The following is a 14,624-nucleotide window of genomic DNA, read 5'->3' as shown; positions in this document are numbered from 1 at the left end:
TTTTGGAAATCAATGTCATCTAGCGCTATCATTTGCCCTGAACCTATCGTAGCAAATAACTTCAGAAGAGTAGTGAGGCCCAAAGTGATGGCAAATATATCACTGCATGCAGAGATCTATTAATGGTTTATTCACTATTTATCAGGAGATGAGAACTTTGTCGCACCAACTATACCAATTTTAGAGTTTCACGCACACTTTTATAGTACTCTGAAGGACATCTTCTACAAAAAGTACCACTGCAAATCTAAAATCCCTATGAAAGACCCCAAGTGGTTCTCACATGACTAAAAACTGACCAAACTGGAACTTAAAAGAGCTGTCAGAGGTTGCAAACGATTCAAAATTAATGAAGCGCGTTCAAGATATAAAATAACTTGCAATCAGGCTAAAATACTTTGGGAGGATTAAAACTGGCAAGACATGCCGCAAGCCCTCAAAGTTAAGGACTGCTACATTTTCTGGCATATAGTTACTCATGGGAGTCTTGAGAGTACAAACCCTAGGCAGATCCACCCACAGATGGGAAACACATTGCCTATAACTATAAGCCCAAGATAGCTCTAGCAAGGCTACTGGGAGTCCCCGGGGAGATACGGTAAATAAGATTAGTAGGCAAATAGATAAAGTCATTTTTAGCCTTGAAGATACTCTTTCGGCTATTGACATGTTTAAACTATCTAAGGCACCAGGTACGATTGTATACCGGGAGACCTATATAAGTCTGAACCCCAGCTCTGAGCTACCTACATGAATCTCCTGTCAAACATGACAGTTGTGGGAGAGAGAAGAGATCCCTGATTCCTGAAGGGGGGCCAACATTATACCTTGATCTAAGAAGGGTTTTGTGGGTTGCCCAGTGAATTATAGGCCTTATAGATAACCTGCAAATGATTTTTGCCAGGCAAGTTTCAGATAAATTGCATTCCTGGCTTGAGGATACGCAGATACTGTCACCACTATAGGCAGGGTTTAATGCCAAGAACAGCACCATTGATCAAGTGTTTACATTTTCCTTTTTATATTGGAAATATGTCCTGCAGAGCAAACATAAATTATATGTGAATTTGTTGGCCTCTGAGCTGCGCTTGACCTTGTACCCTGTGGGAAGTTATGGCATGTGCTTGAAGAAATGGAGGTTCCCAGTGGTCTAACTAATATGCCTATCAGACTTCATGACAGAACTACTCACAGGTCAGAGGGTGAGCTAACTAAATGTATTCCGATATCCAGCGGAGTCAGCCAGGGGTGCATACTCCCACCTACCCTGTTTACTTTGTATGTCAACAACATAGTTGAGGAGTTATGCAAGTGTGTCAATGACTCACCTACCTTCAACAGGACAAAAATCCCAATAATACTTTTTACTGATGACTCATTCTTAATTTCAAAGTTTCCTAACGGTCTCTAAAACTTGCTGTTCAGACATTTACAGTTTTGTAAGACCAGGAGACTGGAGCACAATGTGGCAAAGACCAAGTTTATGAATTTTGGAAACAGCATACCCTAAAGAAGCACTGTCTGGGATGGTCCCGATATGCTAAAAAAGGGTGTATAACTTTGATTACCTGGGTGTGACATTAACTCACAATTTTAATTGAGGGCCACAGTTTAATAAAGGTACTCTCTTACTGACCCACAGATCTAATGCCATCCTGTCATATTTCAAACAGACACGTTCATGATCTATTTCACCTGCTCTAGAAGCTTACCACACCAAGGGCCAGAATGCTGCTCTGGATGGAGCTGAAATTTGGGGACACTTTGACATCTACAAGCTGATTGTGGCAGAGAACAACTTTGCTAGGGCATGGACTGCAGTGCCCCCTAGCACCCAGCTCCCTCCACTATTTTTTGGTTTAGGCTCCATCAATATCTGATTTGGCCCAGCTGAAGCCTCTATTATTCTGGGTCTGCATTTGGATGGCCCCAGACCTCTCAATTACAGAGACTGCCTACGAGATATATTATAATTAGATCATTCCCTGAAGGTCCCATGGTTGAGATCTATTTCCAGCTGGTGCAAGAGGCGAGGTCTATCCAAACTTTGGGCTACCCCTGACCAGACTTGCAGGGCTGATAGATTGATTCTCAAAAGGTTTTACTGGCTGTATGTGCTGAAACAAACCTCTAGCGGTATCCCGAGGCACTTGACTGAGCAATTTTTGGAATTTAAACCAATTATGCATTCTGAACCTTTTTTAAATACTATTACCCTGATTTTGGGCAAAAGCCTTTGCGTAAGATACCGTTTTGGTTACCTTCCCTTGAGAACTTTTTGCCAAAACTGGAGAAAAGATGTTACAGTAGAATATGTTATGTTTGTGCTTGGTACCGCGGCGCACGACAAAAATAGCTACGTCCAATTCGCTTGACCATGGGTGTGACCTGATGCTTTGAGGGGCAGCCCATCTTGAGATCGGATACATCCAGTCCTGTTGTATTTTCAGTGAGTCGCCTTCTGTTCTACATATGGCTCAAACGTGAGAAGTTTTTAAAATTCAGTCCAACTATGCTAGTCTGACTGTAAGTTAGATGGTTCTTTTAATTTTCTAGTACTGTGGGGTACTGTTGCATATTTACCTTAAATGCTCTAGTCTTCAATTTCTTTCCAACTGCCCCTCTAGTAAGATTATTGTTGCCCTGCTAGAGCTCTATCAAGATATGCAAAATTCATAATGTAGAAGCTCAATACCCTATGTAGCAAGCTGCTGCTAGGATACTCAACCTCATAATATGAGGTGTAATTGCTGTTAAAAGAAATCGCTTGCATATTTCAGAATCTCATGTCCGTGTACTATTTATGAAGTATGATCTCTTTTAATATGAGCCTCATATGCACTAAGATCACAAAGATCGCGTTCAATTCTAACCCTAGATGTTAATACTGCTTATAACCATGGGTAACTACTGCAGATATTTTATAGGAGATTTTTTATGTTAACCATGCCATGTGGCTATTTTATGACTGTGATTTTATTACCTGTAGCGCTTTTTATGACAGATTATTATGGCCCTCATTACAACCCTGGGGGTCTTTGACCGCCAGGGCTGTTTTGTCAGAAGCAACGCCAACAGGCTGGCGGTGCTTCCTTGGGAATTACGACAGCGGCGGAAGCGGCACAGTCGCACTCCTGGGACCGGCGGTTTCCCGCCACTTTTGTCCCGGCGGTTTAAATCCCCACAGGCAGCGCTGCTTGCAGCACTGCCCAGGGGATTACGAATCCCCCTCCCGTCAGCCTTTTCATGGTGGTTTGAACCGCTGTGAAAAGGCTGGCGGAAAGGGGAGTCGCGGTGCCCCTGCCATGGCCCCATGCAGCTTTTCACTGTCTGCATAGACATGGCCTCGACCAGTTTATCTCAAAGTTTAAAACTATTGGCAAATAAATTCTTTCTTATGAAAGTGTATAGTAATAAGAAAGGTTCTTTATCTTTAGAGCTCTATCCATTGAATGGTGACCATTTTAACAAGGATCCCCATTCTTAGCAATCATATTTTTACGCATAACTATTCTTAAACACGGGCACTTTCTGGGGTACCTGATTACTCCTCAGGAACAAACTAACAGACTGACTAAAGATTCGTGTCTGATGTCACATTCCAGGAATTCTATTGGAAAACCATTTAGAAATAGGAATAGCTTCTGGCAATGTTTCTATTTCAAAATACTGCCAAATTACTCATTAGATTACTTATGAATAGAGGTTCTGCTCCAAATGAAACTTCACATATTAGGTTTGCATGAAAAGTGCAGTTGACCTGGCCACAGATTTTGTCATTATGTTGTCTCACTGAATGCAAAATTAATGCTAAGGTAGATTCTGCACTTTTTATGGCATTTTCAATTGATGCTTCCCATTGTGTGTTTGTTCTCAAATACCAATACCAACATAAAAACATGGGGTGTTGAAGGTGGAAATCCAGGGAGCAAAAAAGTGTTTCCCAGATTCTCTTTCTGTGCTATAAAGGACAGCAACACTTTTAGAAGGAGGCCACACAGAAATTAATATTTTAGCCTCTCCTAGTCTCTCCTGGACCGGATCATTATTTGGCATACCTCAAACAGGTGAACTTTGCAGATTGCTGCTTGCACCTGTCAAGTAACCTGGTTTGCTTCACACTAAGTGGCATATTTAAGAAAAGTGACGCTGGTAAAATACGGTGCACCATGGCAGTAGTAAGGGGACTAGAGTCAAAGTTTTTGACTCCGGTCTGGCGCTTTGCAGAATTAGCATCAAAAATCCTGCAAAGCACCCAGAGGCCCATTGTAACCAATGGAAGCCTCTTTTTAACGTCTGCTCTGAGCAGGCATTAAAAGTGCCCAAACAAATTGAGCAAGGAAATCTGTTAGATTTCCTTACACCATTTTTTCGGCCTGCCTAACCGGGCAACACCCCCTTTGCATACATTATGCCTTGCGCAGGCATAATGTAGCGTAAAGGGTTACAAAGTGGTGCAATGCATGCATTGCATCACTTTGTAAATATGGTGTGCAGTGTTTTAGGCCTTCTAATGCCACATTAGCACCATAAAATGATGCTAATGTGGCGTTGGAATGGCGCTAGGGGCTCTTAACTATGCCCCTATGTTTCTGATGTGGGCTGATGAGATAACTCGTCCTTGTATTTTGGGGATGCTGAATAAGAAAAAATCTAAAAGTTGACAGCACAAAAGTTAAACAATGTCAGAACTGAAAGTATGGGCTGAGAACAGCATTTTCTTTTAAGACTTTTATGACTCCCAAAAGGCCCAAACGGACCTCGTTAAAATAACTTTGATTTCCAAGACAGCTTCAAATGTAACATCTTTGCAGATAGAACCTCTATTGCATGCATTTTCAAGGAGCTCGCAAACCGCCCACTGCTTATCATTAACCGATTTTACTGTCACTCATATTTGCTTACTTTCTATTGGATGGCCTTCCTTGTTTCAGCCTGGCAATCTGGTGTGTGTCCCTCCCTTGCAGCATAGTCTCTTTCGTGGCTCTTTTATTGGCTGGCTCCTGTCCTCCTCTGCTCTCTTGTCGGGAGCTATTTTTGTTGAACCACTCTATGAGAGTGCATATGTTTTCCAGCTGTCTGCCTCGTTTTTCTCTCACCTCATGCTGGTCTTTCCCGCCCAAATGCTTCTCTCCCTGGCGCTTTCACCCATGTGTTCCTCTCTTTGCCCTTGTGTTCTCTCATTCATGTTGCTTTCCTTCGCCTGTTGTGGTGCTACACTCCTCAAGATTGTATGTTGCTTCACCCAACGCCCACTTGCCAACTCACTCCAGCAACCTGCTGATCAGTTTTAGTTGTATTTTTTGTAAAAAGTGATTAATTCTACCTTTTAAAAAACACTTTCGTGCTAAATTAGTTTTTTGACGATCCATCTCGGATCTGTGAAAAATAGGGAAAAAAAAATATGTCATTTTGTTGACCCAAGCATTTGTGTAAAAAGGATGAATGTACCTACAAAGTTAAGTGGCAGTCGTATCATTGAACCTTTTTTCTTTTTGGTCTGCTATACAGATGGATGCTGTACAGCAAAAAAAAACAAATAAAATTAGCAAAGCTAATAAGTCTCATAGGCTAGGCCTATTGGTTTTACCAATGGTTTTATATTGAGAATAGTGTATTTTTGTGAGACGTTATTTTATCCGTTCGAAATATTATTTGTCTAAACACAGTGTTCCTTATCTAGACAATAATTTCAGATTGTCTGAACACTTTTTTGCATCTCAATCACTGGGCAAAGTGCCATAAAATGCTCTGTTTTCTGCTTCTTCCTTGTCAATGAGACTCTCACTAGTTACTTGAGAAAATAACTTGACCTATCTTTCTACATGTAACAGAAAAAACAAATATGAGATTCCACTCGTCATAATATGTGTTCCCGCTGCAGCTCTTGAGAACCCTCTTTCTTGAGCTGGTCAGAGCCACAGGTTATTACCACTGCATGTGACATGCGCCAATGTTTTTCTAGGATTACATCCACCAACCTATTTGTTCATCCCTTCCCCTCATGGTATGATACCCGAATGTCGTAACCAAGATATCACCAGACAGAAATGTTATGTCCTATATATCATTAACAAAACTATTACCCCATCGCCGTTCATAAAATTAAAATCGAGCCTTAGCCCTAGCGCAATCAGTAACCTTATAACTAGCACGTGCCCCTGGCCTTACCTGGGTGAAAATGTATTGCAATGGGAGTGGGATTATATGTATTTGGTAATGAAGTACATGACATGACGAGAAAATGTACATATCGGAAGATCAGCAACTTTTTTTTTTTATTTATTTTTTTATAGCTCACGATCCTGTTTCTATATTCTGTTAATAACATACTAATTATTGATGTTGATTGACACGAGGTCAAGTGGGAAATGTGAAAGTTAGCATTTAAATACAATTCTGAGAAATCACAGTAACCTGTAGTTCAGTAAATGGTTGTGCATAAAACTAAAAAGACGAGAAAGTTTGGATCATACTTTTGTTAACTTTGTACTTTGCATTTCCATATTCACTGTCTCTATACAGAAACACAGTTTAAATGCCTTAGAATAAGAGCATAACTTACCTTAATAATTTAGGATTGACAAATGAAAGCAGGTCCTGAAACAGTTTGTAGACAGAACCAATCAGGAAAAAGGGCCCAAAAGTAGTTACCAGCACCTTCAGGAGAGAAGGTTCTTTCTGGTGCTTGTTATTACTAATTAGAACTTCTTTTTCACCTGGTTCTTCATCAACGTGATTCAGCAGATTCGCAGATTTGGTATTGAATGTCACGTCTTGGGTTCTACAAAAGAAAACCAAACCTTTAGAACGAATCACAAACATTAGCCAGCAATGTTTTACAGATTATGAATAAAATGGTCTGCAAAACCATTACAAATCATACTATATATATAGGCCTGTGTGATAAATTGTTAACCTGGCGCACATGGTAAAATGTGCATGCTTTTTTCAAATATATGGCCCTGTTTAGAGTGTTGGTCTAGCACCAATGTCATTTGCATGAAATGCAGCACCCTTCTCGTGTTAAATTTATTTCTTCAGTGCACAACCACAGAGATTCTGGTACTAAGTAATTCAACTCAACTTGAAAAGGAATTTATGAGGGAAGAAGCATGAGAAGATGGTAGGGGATTAAAATCCATAACAAGAACCTGTGGAAGGAACAGTGAGATGCATCTACTAAATATGTGTTAAATTCCACATCTCCTCCTCATCCACACATTGATGGAACTAATAATTGTATTAGCCCTTTGGTTTGCCTACTGTGGCATGCCCTGGTAACACAAGATAAATCATCAAATTTGCATAAGCACTCTATTTAACCTCTTTAGACATGCTTTCCACTTAACACCTCCGGCAATAGGTTAAATAACTACCTCTGCAAATAGGAACCTTTAGGACAGATTTATCAACACTTTGCGCCAGTGGAAATTTATAAAAAGTGAGAGATGCAAACAGGCGTAAAGTGTTAATAAAGTATTTACTTCTCAGCATAAAACTTTTTTTGAGCTGGAAAGTAGCTCCAAGTGTTACATGAATAGCGTTTTGTGCTGCTTTGGGGGGCATCCCATGGGTAAGGCACTGATTCTTGCCACTGTCAGAGGTCACTTGTACTAACGCTGATTAATAAGATAAGGATCTCTTTCTTCATTCATATACAGGATAGACACTAATTTATATAGGGGTATATTTGTTGTTTCTTGTTTTTGGGTATATCTGTTATGTTGACAGTGAGTACGCCAACTCTTTTCCATTGATGCACTAACCTGCTAGTGTTATATGTAATCACAAAACACATTTGCATATACGTTTGTAAGAGGTTTGATTGATATAAATTCGTAAAATTTAATGAAAAAATACCATAGAAAAAGGGAAAGTCCAATGAATGATACATGGGAGATTCCCACACTACCATCTATGGTTTTTGACGCAAAGCCCTATCTACCAACAATGGTAGAAGGATTTTCACCAAAAAATCATGCTTTCTCGAGGCATGCACTATCAACAATATTTTTTTAATTTTTCCTAACATTTCCCACAGTACATGTGTGCTACTTAGTACATCATAGATATAGTGTTGGAAAAGTTTGAAAGTATTCCGATGCCTATTATATTGAACTGGAAGAGATCCTTCTAAAACAAAACCAATTACAGTGTGTTAGAAATCGGGGCTTTAGTTGGCAGTCAGGTAACCCTCGTCCAAGCAAGGACCCTCACTCTAGTCCGAGTAAAGGAGAATCACCCTCAGTTAACCCCCGCTCACCCTCTTGGTAGCTTGGCACAAGCAGGCAGGCTTAACTTCAGAGTGTAGGTGTAAAGTATTTGTACCAACACACACAGTAACTCAGTGAAAACACTACAAAATGGCACAACGCAGGTTTAGAAAAATAGGTAATATTTATCTAAATAAAAGAAGACCACAACGACAACAATCCACCATACACAAGTCAAGTTATGAATTAAAAAGCAAAAACAGTCTTAAATTCTTAAGTGCTAATGCTGTTAGCATGAAAAACTACCTGGGTTGTGTCAAAATAACACTGCACGGGCAGGTGTGCATTGGATAACACTAGTGATGCGTTGATTTCTCACTCGCAAGCGAGACAGTGCGTTGTTCCTCCTCCGGTCAGGTCGGCATGTGTTGTTATTCCTCTCCGCAGGAGAGCGATGCGTTGATCGGGACAGGCACCTCGGGTCCGGGCAGGCTTTGTGTCGTTTTTCCACGGCCAGCGAGGTTTGCCTCAAAAATCCTGCCGCACGGTACCAGCAAAACCGCGCTATGTGGGTTGCGATGTTATCAGCCTCCGTCAGCGGGTGTTGCACGTTGTTTCTCCAGCTGAGCGGGTGGATCTTCCAGCCGCGTGCAGGTGGAGTGTAGATTTCAGCTGAGAAGCCGGCAGTGCATCGTTTCTCAGCTGCGACTCGGAAGGTGTGTCGACATTTTCCCCGCACAGCAGTTTGTGTGTGGATTTTCAGTCTTGGTCTGCCAGCTTCACCTTTCAAGGCCCCAGGGACTGGATAGGGCACCACATGGCAGGGCAGGTGCTGGCAGGGGAAGTCTTTGATGGCACTGAGACTTCAACAACAGGAGGCAAGCTCATGACAAGCCCTTAGAGATTTCTTCACAAGCAGAAATGCACCACAAAGTCCAGTCTTTGTCCCCTTGCACATGCAAAAGCAGCACCTGCAGGATAGCTCCACAAAGCACATTCAAAGGCACGGCAGCACTTCTCCTCAGCTCTTCAGCTCTTTTCCAGGCAGAGGTTCCTCTAGATGTCCAGAAGTGATCTAATTTTTCAGTGGTTTGGGTGCTCTTCTTCTACCCACTTTGGCCTTTGAAGTAGGCCTACTTCAAAGGAAAGTCTCTCTTGTTTGTGAAATCCTGCCTTGCCCAGGCCAGGCCCCAGACACACACCAGGGGTTTGGAGACTGCAATGTGTGAGGGCAGGCACAGCCCTTTCAGGTGTAAGTGAACATTCTCCCCCTCCCTCGTAGCACAGATGGTTCATCAGGATATGCAGGCTGTACCCCAGCTCCCTTTGTGTCACTGTCTAGAGAGAGGTGCAACCAGCCCAACTGTCAAACTGGCCCAGACAGGGAATCCACAAACAGGCAGAGTCACAGACTGGTTTAAGCAAAGAAAATGCCTACTTTCTAAAAGTGGCATTTTTAAACACATAATCTCAAAACCAACTTTACTAAAAGATGTATTTTTTAAATTCTGAGCTTAGAGACCCCAAACTCCACATGTCTATCTGCTCCCAAAGGGAATCTATGATTTAATCATATTTAAAGGTAGCCCCCATGTTAAACTATGAGAGAGATAGGCCTTGCAACAGTGTAAAACGAATTCAGCAGTATTTCAGTGTCTGGACATTTAAAACACATTAGTATGTGTCCTACCTTAAACATACACTGCACCCTGCCCATGGGGCTACCTAGGGCCTACCTTAGGGGTGTCTTACATGTAAGAAAAGGGAAGGTTTAGGCCTGGCAAGTGGGTACACTTGCCAAGTCGAATTGGCAGTTTAAAACTGCACACACAGACACTGCAGTGGCAGGTCTGAGCCATGTTTACATGGATACTAATGGGGGTGGCACAACCAGTGCTGCAGGCCCTCTAATAGTATTTGTTTTACAGGCCCTGGGCACCTCTATTGCACTTTACTAGGGACTCATTAGTAAATCAAATATGCCAATCATGGCTAAACCAATCAACAATACAATTTATGCAGAGAGCATATGCACTTTAGCACTGGTTAGCAGTGGTAAAGTGCTGAGAGTCATAAAGCCAACAACAACAGGTCAGAAAACGATAGGAGGCAGGAGGCAAAAAGATTGGAGATGACTCTGCAAAGGAAAAAAGTCAACACAGTGCAAATGAATGTGCCTGGTGCTATGGAGCCCGGAAGAGCAATGCACTAAACCAACTCCCCTTGATGTTCCACACTACCATGGGCTGAACCAACTTAACATAACAAAGCACCCACTTGTTACACCTCTACAAGCAACTTCCTCTCCATTGCCAGTAAACTACTAAGCCACATTCAAAGTCCAATACTTCAGCCTCCTAACTCTCATCCTCAGGAACTCCACAATAACCTGCCTGCATGTAGCTCTTGATCCCTTTTCAAAACTGTAGCTAAATAGCACTTTAATAATACTGAGCAACTTAACAGGAAGAGCCCATCTCATACAGAATAGACGCACTTCTTTCCAAGTGGCACTAACTTGCTATTTCAAATTGCACTTGTATTCATCGTACTTCATTCTGGTTTCTGTAGTTTATTGTATATTTTATGACAAGACCGGAGGCTCCTATTAAGCGTTTCTTTTCTTGCTTTATTTAATGAGCAGCAGTCAAGAAACTACAAATCCCATAAGGCTTAACATCTGTAGCCAATGGGACTAAAAACGTAGTTCAAAACACACCAGAACCAATAGTTATCACGATATGCCATTATGACGTCACTTGACTGCAAGCAGCCCTCTTTTCTTGCTGCTGCAGTCGAGATAAGTCGCATTTTCTTTTATCCACGTTACTTTCATTATTTAAATATTGTTGGTTTTATAAGCATACTGTATTATTGCTTTCATTATGTCAGACGGCAAGTTGCCGCATGTTTATTAGTTGCTCCGGCCACTCGTGCACAACGTTCCTGTTATTTTGAGCTGAGTCCGTCAGCTCTGAGATCAGTTTTTCGTTTATTTTATCGCGCTTCGTGTGCGCTCGGAATTCCAGGCATTCCTTTATGGCCGACAGCAAGCTGCCATGTGTTTATTTATTGCTCCGGTCACTCGTTCACAGCGCTCCTGTGATTTTGAGCTGAGCGCTTCAGCTCTGACGTCGGCTTTTGTTTATTTTAACGCACATCGCGCGCGCTCGAAATTCCAGGCATTCCTTTGCCTCAGGCAGCAACCGTCATTTGGATTGCTCCTGAGGCAAAGACGTCGAATGAAGAGCGCTTCGGAGAGACTTCTCATTTTTTTATCCAGAACAACTTTCGTTGCTCTAATTCGACTGGTACCATATTATTAACCCCTTCTATCCCCTGTTTTATACAAAAAGACCCCGTTTTCTCCTGGTTCAGTCTCGTTAATTTTCAAAATTGAATATATAAATTCATTTCTATTTTAATTAATAATATAACAAATCTTTTGAATTAAATAAATATTTTATTGGCATTAGACACAATGGAACCTGGCGCTTCCTCTATGGAACAAGGTGTTTCCACTGAACTGGAAGATATGAGACATGAACTCTGTGATTTTATTAGAAGCTCTGTTCATCAGGCAGTGTCTTCCTCATTACAAAAATTATCAAAAAATCTGGAGAATAACCTTTCTAATTTAATTTCCAAATCGGCCCAGACTGCGGGGGAAAGCAGTAAGCGTCCACCAACAAAGCCAGGTACGGGGATGCAAATGGAAGGTGAGACCATCTCACGTACGCCAGAGGACGCGGTTCCTCACAAGGCTCCTGCCAAGGAGTATAACAATATGGCTTCAAAATCTTCTTTAAAACGAAAATTTAAAGAGCGTAATGTTCTCCCTGTTATTTCTCCAGTTATTCAAGATACAGACGAAGATATGCCTGATGTAGATTCAGATTCATATATATCTGACAAAGACGATGATGATTCCTGTAGGAAGTTGGCTCTGTATGTGCTATTTCAAAGTAAGGAATAGCATGCACAGAGTCCAAGGGTTCCCCTTAGAGGTAAGATAGTGGCAAAAAGAGATAATACTAATGCTCTATTTTGTGGTAGTGTGGTCGAGCAGTAGGCTTATCCAAGGAGTAGTGTTAAGCATTTGTTGTACATACACATAGACAATAAATGAGGTACACACACTCAGAGACAAATCCAGCCAATAGGTTTTGTTATAGAAAAATATCTTTTCTTAGTTTATGTTAAGAACCACAGGTTCAAATATTACATGTAATATCTCATTTGAAAGGTATTGCAGGTAAGTACTCTAGGAACTTTGAATCATTACTTTAGCATGTATACTTTTTACATAAAACACAATAAGCTGTTTTAAAAGTGGACACAGTGCAATTTTCACAGTTCCTGGGGGAGGTAAGTTATTGTTAATTTTCACAGGTAAGTAAGTCACTTACAGGTTTTAGTTTTTGGTCCAAGGTAGCCCACCGTTGGGGGTTCAGAGCAACCCCAAAGTTATCACACCAGCAGCTCAGGGCCGGTCAGGTGCAAAGGTCAAAGAGGTGCCCAAAACACATAGGCTTCAATGGAGAGAAGGGGGTGCCCCGGTTCCAGTCTGCCAGCAGGTAAGTACCCGCGTCTTCGGAGGGCAGACCAGGGGGGGTTTTGTAGGGCACCGGGGGGGGACACGAGTCAGCACAGAAAGTACACCCTCAGCAGCGCGGGGGCGGCCGGGTGCAGTGTGCAAACACGCGTCGGGTTCACAATGGTTTTCAATGAGAGATCAAGGGATCTCTTCAGCGTTGCAGGCAGGCAAGGGGGGGGCTCCTCGGGGTAGCCACCACCTGGGCAAGGGAGAGGGCCTCCTGGGGGTCACTCCTGCACAGGAGTTCCGTTCCTTTAGGTGCTGGGGGCTGCGGGTGCAGGGTCTTTTCCAGCCGTCGGGAAATGGAGTTCAGGCAGTCGCGGTCAGGGGGAGCCTCGGGATTCCCTCTGCAGGCGTCGCTGTGGGGGCTCAGGGGGGACAACTTTGGTTACTCACGGTCTCGGAGTCGCCGGAGGGTCCTCCCTGAGGTGTTGGTTCTCCACCAGTCGAGTCGGGGTCGCCGGGTGCAGTGTTGCATGTCTCACGCTTCTTGCGGGGAGTTGCAGGGGTCTTCAAATCTGCTCCTTGAGACAAAGTTGCAGTTCTTTTGGAGCAGTGCCGCTGTCCTCGGGAGTTTCTTGTCTTTCTCGAAGTCGGGCAGTCCTCAGAGGATTCAGAGGTCGCTGGTCCCTTGGAAAGCGTCGCTGGAGCAGGTTTCTTTGGAAGGCAGGAGACAGGCCGGTAAGTCTGGGGCCAAAGCAGTTGGTGTCTTCTGTTCTTCCTCTGCAGGGGTTTTTCAGCTCAGCAGTCTTCTTCTTCTTGTAGGTTTCAGGAATCTAAATCTTTAGGTTCAGGGAAGCCCTTAAATACTAAATTTAAGGGCGTGTTTAGGTCTGGGGGGTTAGCAGCCAATGGCTACTAGCCCTGAGGGTGGGAACACCCTCTTTGTGCCTCCTCCCAAGGGGAGGGGGTCACATCCCTAATCCTATTGGGGGAATCCTCCATCTGCAAGATGGAGGATTTCTAAAAGTTAGAGTCACCTCAGCTCAGGACACCTTAGGGGCTGTCCTGACTGGCCAGTGACTCCTCCTTGTTATTCTCATTATTTCTCCTGGACTTGCCGCCAAAAGTGGGGCTGGGTCCAGGGGGCGGGCATCTCCACTAGCTGGAGTGCCCTGGGGCATTGTAACACGAAGCTTGAGCCTTTGAATCTCACTGCTAGGTGTTACAGGGAGCCATTTCTTTACAATTCCTTTTCCATTACTCCTCCAAAAAAATCAAAAATAGCCTCTGCTACCCCTTCTCTTTTCGACTCAGAAGGGTTTCCTATGTTCGATCCCTCTCAAATTCATCATCCCAATTCTACTGAGTGGTTTCCAGCTGACCATGTGGGTCGTTATGTGGCACAAAAATTATTTTCACCCCTAGACAAACAAACTAGATCTAAATTAAAGTCCGAATGCCCTCGTCCCGTGCTTTCTAACAAAGCCACTATTACCCCTACTATTGACGAACAAATGTTGACTTTCTTCACCAAACAAGGTAAAGACCCTCGCAAGGGCGTGGATAAAGCTTGGTCCTCTTGTCAGGACAAACTCTTAGACATTACAGGGCCACTTACTAGGATTTTTGATCTTGTCGAATCAGCCAGACTAGACGGTTCCTTCCTGGACCCAGAGGAGTTATCTTTATGGGTTCAATGTTGTTTCTTCCTTTTGGGAAATGCAAATTCTTCCTTTATTCACGAGAGGCGTAAAGGCCTACTTATCAAACTTGATCCCAAACTCGTAAATTTGGCAACCGTTCAACCTCAACTTCAATCAGATGGACAGCTTTTTGGAGATTCCTTTATAAAAGACCTCAGCAAATAT

At 42.8% G+C, this 14,624-nt stretch overlaps 1 protein-coding gene across 1 annotated transcript in view; it reads right to left on the bottom strand.

Moving 5' to 3' along the window:
* Nucleotides 1–14,624, bottom strand: part of ABCC3 (ATP binding cassette subfamily C member 3) — a 691,699-nt gene that overhangs the window by 346,921 nt on the left and 330,154 nt on the right. The window contains exon 8 of the mRNA XM_069200423.1: nucleotides 6,566–6,784. Within this exon, the coding sequence (XP_069056524.1) occupies nucleotides 6,566–6,784 (219 nt within the window). The remainder of the gene's footprint in view (nucleotides 1–6,565; nucleotides 6,785–14,624) is intronic.

Source organism: Pleurodeles waltl, chromosome 7, assembly GCF_031143425.1.
Source record: "Pleurodeles waltl isolate 20211129_DDA chromosome 7, aPleWal1.hap1.20221129, whole genome shotgun sequence".
Lineage (NCBI taxonomy): Eukaryota > Metazoa > Chordata > Amphibia > Caudata > Salamandridae > Pleurodeles > Pleurodeles waltl.
The sequence above is the reverse complement of the archived record's forward strand: the minus strand, read 5'-3'. Positions and strand labels throughout refer to the sequence as shown.